The sequence below is a fragment of the Erinaceus europaeus genome, chromosome 7 (genome assembly GCF_950295315.1).
Source record: "Erinaceus europaeus chromosome 7, mEriEur2.1, whole genome shotgun sequence".
Taxonomy (NCBI): Eukaryota; Metazoa; Chordata; class Mammalia; order Eulipotyphla; family Erinaceidae; genus Erinaceus; species Erinaceus europaeus.
Genome location: NC_080168.1, coordinates 14,529,989 through 14,535,526, shown reverse-complemented (window position 1 = coordinate 14,535,526; position 5,538 = coordinate 14,529,989). Strand labels below are relative to the sequence as shown.

General features: G+C 56.8%; 1 protein-coding gene across 2 annotated transcripts; it reads left to right on the top strand.

The window, feature by feature from the left end:
• The first annotated feature begins 611 nt into the window (after positions 1–611).
• On the top strand, positions 612–4,740 carry ARL4C (ADP ribosylation factor like GTPase 4C). 2 transcript variants are annotated; one of them, XM_060193828.1, is made up of 2 exons: positions 612–2,639; positions 2,674–4,740. In XM_060193828.1, the coding sequence occupies exon 1, from the start codon at positions 996–998 to the stop codon at positions 1,572–1,574; it is 579 nt and encodes a 192-aa protein (XP_060049811.1). In that variant the 5' UTR covers positions 612–995; the 3' UTR covers positions 1,575–2,639; positions 2,674–4,740. The 2 variants fall into 2 exon arrangements, with proteins under 2 accessions (XP_060049811.1, XP_060049812.1); XM_060193829.1 differs by having other exon boundaries at positions 612–2,643.
• The last annotated feature ends 798 nt before the right edge of the window (positions 4,741–5,538 follow it).

Below are 5,538 nucleotides of genomic sequence, written 5' to 3'. Positions count from 1 at the left end.
GGCGCAGCTGCAAAGGGCACAGTGGGGGCATCTCCAGGGCTGGGTGCTGGAGTGCAGGCGGCCAGGGTTTTCTGTTGGGGGGTGTCCGGGACCTGACCCCAGCGCCCTCAGTCATCACTGGTGCACTGTCTTGGGGCGCTCCGCAGCTAGACAGGGGATGCCGTCCTTGTAAGCACCTGCAGTTTGGGGGCCCCCTAGAACCGGCTCCCTCGCCCCCCGAGGAGGGCAGGCCTGGAGTTCTCGTGGCCCGGGTCTCGGGGTAGCTAAAGGAGGAGAGGTTCCTGGGGTTGGGGGTTTTAAGCCGGAGAGGCGGGCGGTGTGGTCGGCCGGAAGGGCGCAAAAGGCGATGACTTTGGCTGGCCCAACGGGGCGGGGCCAGGTGAGTGCGGAACTAAGGGGCGGGGTCGAGCGGCCTCCCGCGCTTCAGGCTGGAGGCGGGGCGAAAGTAGGGGCGGGGATAAGGGGTGGGGACAGGGGCGGAGCCTGGAGGCCTTCAGCGCGGCAAGCCCGCGGCTGAGCCAATGGGCGGAGCCAATGGGCGGGGCCTGGCGGCTTTCAGCGCAGGCAGTCTGGGGGCGGGGCCAATAGGCGGGGCCGGGCGGCCTCCCGCGCTGCAGGCAGGCGGCGGCGGCAGCGGCGGCGCGGTCACTGCAGGGACAGCCAGGCAGCCGCTCAGGGAACCCGCGCCCCGCCTGCGCCTCCGCGGCGCGGCCCGCGAGCTGTAGCGGCGGGGGCGGGCGGCACCCTGATCCGAGGGCCCCCGGGACGCGCGAGGGTTGAGGGGCAAGGCCCCGGCAGCCGCAGTGAGGCGGGCCTGGGGCGGGCGGCGCGGCCGCAGACAAAAGCCCGGGCCCGGGGAGTGATGCCCGGCGCGCACGGGGACCGCGGCCACTGAGCGCTCGGCCGGGCACCCCGGGCACCCCGGGCACCCGGGGCCGGAGGGGGCGCGCCCGGCCCCCGAGCGCCCCCCGCCGCAGCCGCAGAGCCCCGCAGCCATGGGCAACATCTCCGCCAACATCTCGGCCTTCCAGTCTCTGCACATCGTGATGCTGGGCCTGGACTCGGCCGGCAAGACCACGGTGCTCTACCGGCTCAAGTTCAACGAGTTCGTCAACACCGTACCCACCATCGGCTTCAACACCGAAAAGATCAAGCTGAGCAACGGCACGGCCAAGGGCATCAGCTGCCACTTCTGGGACGTGGGCGGCCAGGAGAAGCTGCGGCCGCTCTGGAAGTCCTACAGCCGCTGTACCGACGGCATCATCTACGTGGTGGACTCGGTGGACGTGGACCGGCTGGAGGAGGCCAAGACGGAGCTGCACAAGGTGACCAAGTTCGCCGAGAACCAGGGCACGCCGCTGCTGGTCATCGCCAACAAGCAGGACCTGCCCAAGTCGCTGCCCGTGGCCGAGATCGAGAAGCAGCTGGCGCTGCACGAGCTCATCCCGGCCACCACCTACCACGTCCAGCCGGCCTGCGCCATCATCGGCGAGGGCCTCACCGAAGGCATGGACAAGCTCTACGAGATGATCCTCAAACGCAGGAAGTCCCTCAAGCAGAAGAAGAAGCGGTAATGACCCCCCCCCCCCAGCACACCCCTCCTGCAGCCCCCACCCCGCGCCCAGTCCGCACCCTTCCCGGCCATCGCGGTGCGGGCAGCAGCGCCAGCCAGCAGCCCCGAATGGATGGACAGACAGAGGGAGCGAACCAGCCAGGACCCACGCCCGGCGAACAAAGACAGCGAACCAAAGCGATGCTTCTCCCGCATTATCGAGGGGGGGGTTCTATCTGAAACACTTCACCTGGGGGTGCCTGCTCTGTCCACACCTCTCGCCCCCCCCCCACCCCGCCCAGCCCAGCCCGAGGGACCTTTTGTCTGCACGCCACTGCGGCAGGAGCCACTGATGGGTTGCGCCCCCCTCCACACCCAAGGTAGTGGGGTCCTGCTGTCGGCCAGCCCTCCCTCCGGGCCCAGGGAATTGTTGTCAGAGACAAAAGCGAGATGAATTCCTCCCAGCTCTGGCCAGGCCACAGGTTGGGCTGCCCCGCCCTCTGGAGACTGGGGTGTGAGTGAATCCAGGTATGCTCAGCCCCCACCGGGGGATACCCGTCCTTGGAACCTGCAGGCACGGGAGGAACCCGGGGAGTCCCCCCTCCCCTCGGCTACAGAAGCTGGCTGGCTTCACGTCCCAGGGCAGGCCCCTGTGGAGATTTCATTTGTCCTGCTCGAAGGGACCCAGTGGACATGGCGGTGGCCTGGGTGAAACCAAGGTGCTGCCCTCGGTGAGCCTGGGACGGTGCTGACCAAAGCTCTGGCTGGCCGGGGGTTGGGGCAGAAACAACCCTTTCCTTCTGCTTTGTGGTGGCTGAGGAAGACTGGTTTGGTGGAGAACTGCTTTTTCCAGCCTGGAAACAAGACATCTTCCAGATGCTCAGGGCTCTGTCCATGTATAAGGTCACATCACACAAAGAGACCAATAAAAATTGGGGAAAGAAAAAAAAGAAAAAAAAAAACCAACAACGGTTGGAGGTGGTGGCAGAATGATGAATTCACTGTTTGCAGGGATGTTAAGGTGTTTCAAGGGTAAGGTTCCAGGCGTGGATATGCCAGAGAGGTGTGTGTGTGTGTGTGTGTGTGTGTGTGTGTGTGTGTGTGTGTGTTTGTGTGTGTAGATTCTGGGCTCCCCTCTTCCTCCTTCCTAACCCTCCTCCCTGGTGCAATGGGCAAAATACCCAGTCCCATCTTAAATTCTCTTAGCCTGCTGATTGGCTTACGGGAGGTGCACTAGCTGAAGTGTGCTGAATTGCAAGATTCTCTCTCTCTCTCTCTCTCTCTCTCTGCAAGGGATGCCTCTTGCAATACAAACCACTGAATGGTGAGATTGGGTTCTTTAAAAAAATGCCTTTAACAAATGAACACTCACCTTAGACATATTCACCTGGGGGCAGGGGGAGTGGTGCAGGGGAGAATGGCTTTGTCCTTTGAATACCCCTTTGACCCAGCAAGTGGCGACACACTCAAATTTCAGAGATTGAGTCCTTGGGGCCCCATGCCGTGGGGCTTTCTGTGTTTCATTGACAGTGCCTCCCTTAAAGGATTGGATGCCATGGCCTAAAGAAATGACAAAACCCCTAGCTTGTGGACCAGGCCACATGGGTTTCAGAGAGAAGGGAAGAAGGAGATGATGGGGGTGGGGAGGTGAGGGGTGGACTCTCTCCCATTCATGCTTATGGGGACAGGCCTGCCAAGCCCAGCAGACAATGAGCATTTGGAGAGGGGGAGAGAAGCAGTGACGTCATGCTCACCTGTGCCCGGGAGCTTCACATGTTGCTTGAAAGAGGCTTGAGAGAGAGAGAGAGGCAACATTGGGAGCTAGAGAAAGTGGAAGGAGGAGAAATGCATATTTTTCATAATGTAATTGCAAAGATCCTTTATAGTCAGGACGGAGTCTTGGTTGGCAAGAGCTGTCATTTATCCCCAAGCACAGTATCAAAAAAAAAAAAGGGAAACTTCCCCTTTGTGTCTTATTATGTTAACCCGCCTCCACTTCTGTGAATTCATATCTGCTGGTCGACTCTGGTCCCCTCCCCACCCTACTTCCACCCCCACACACACTGATAGAAATTTCTTGACCAAGGAGGTCTGTGGACACTGGGCTGGCAAGTCAAAATCCCAGGCCTCTGGGAAATGTCAGTCAGACAGTGGATTTGTAAACTGGAGCTAGAAGCTTCCTGCTTGAAACCTCTTACAGGACATATTGAGAAACCTAGCAGTGGCTAGTTCCTCCCCCCCCCACCACCACACACACTTTTTTTTTTAACGTTGTATCTGGCCTTTTTGTAGAAACTCAGTAGAGAAACAAGCACTCAGCAGTGCCCAAAAGCCTGCCAGGTGACAGTTAACCCATCTGCGGCAGATCCACTGATTTCAACACGGGCTGGTCCCGTCACCTGCATAAAGTGTTATCGACAGCAGTAACAACAACAACAAAACCCATGTTCCTTTATTATTTTTTATACAAGGCAATTTCTTAAGCACTTTGACATTTTGGTAGTGCCACCCTCTTGAGAGGAGAGGATACTGACTTTGTGACATTGCAGATGCCAAAACACTGTCACCAGGCTTCTCATGCTGATAAAGACGTAGGTTCAAGATCACTGTCCCGGTTTTTTTTTTTTTTTTTTTTGGTCATTGTGTTTTCGTTTGCATTATCAGTACTTAATGGTGTGTTTCCTTGTTTGTAGTGTGGTAAAGTAGAACTCTGTGGTGTATCGATTAATGGTTCTGAGAGTCTTGGTTGAATTCTGTAATGTTTGACCTAGTGACGCCCTATTTTGTCTAACCAAAGAGAGGAAGCCACCACTGCTGTCACCTTGGGATGGTTATTTGGGGACAAGGGAGTCCCCTCCAGCCCTTACTCGTGCTTTATTTTGTCTCCTGCCCTTTGGAGAACTAGTGATGGTTGCACTAGGGAGGTTGGCTCTGTCACGTGAGCTTCTGTGAGACACCCCCCACCCCCCACCCCGTGCACACACCCCTTACACACGAAGCCCAGTTTGGTCCAGAACAATTCACAGATTCTCAGTTGTGGTGTTGGGACAATGTCCCTGGTTTCTGTTTCTGTTTTTCCTGCTGTGATTCTCTTGTCCTTCTCATCCTTCACCCTCCTCTCCGAGTTCTGTTCCCTTTTCTAATGCATCTGATGCTGTGAACAGGAATAAATTATTTATACAATCAAATGTGTCCTGTGCCTGGGTGGGGCTCCTGCTAGTGAAGGGGTGAGTCCCAAGAGGGTGTGGGGGCTGAGGGGGGTGGGGTTTCCTACGGGGTCAAGGTCTCTGCTTTTTTTGGGGGGGTGGGGTGGTGGTGGTGGGGAGGCTCAGGAGTCTTGAAAGCAGGAATCTGTTTGCACCTGGCCCTTCTTCAGGATGGTAAATGACTTCCCAAATTCAGTGTGATGGTGTGAATGGTACTTAGCTGTGGGCCAATATAGCTCTCTGGGCCTCCCCTCCACTCTCTGCTGGGCTGGACTTACCAGCCCCCTAACACCTGAGCTCTCTAACATAGCAGATTTGCGGAGGAGGCCACTCTGCTCTGGCAGCCACTTGCTGAAGACACCTGGGTGGGCCAGTCTTCTGGAACAAGAGACGCCCCCGCAACCCCCGACAGATGCAGTGGGACACTTGGGCCGGCATGAAGGGACAAGTTTGGGTGTCACCAAGTAATAACTAGCGTGTAACTCTGGAGTTCTACATACCTCACCCATTTCAGAATCTGACATCATTGTATAAGGCTCCAAGGGTTTCACTGAAGCGCCTCAGTTTCCCCATAATGAGAGTCAGTTCCTATTGATGGTTGGGAGGGTGGCAGAGTAAAACAGACACTTCAATAGCACAGGCTCCATGACTTTATTTATTTATATTGGAGGGTGGAGGGCTGGGGTCTCACTCACACACAGGTTTACCCCTCCCAGGTCATTTTTTTAAATTATTTTTTAAAATATTTATTTATTTTCCCTTTTGTTGCCCTTGTTTTTT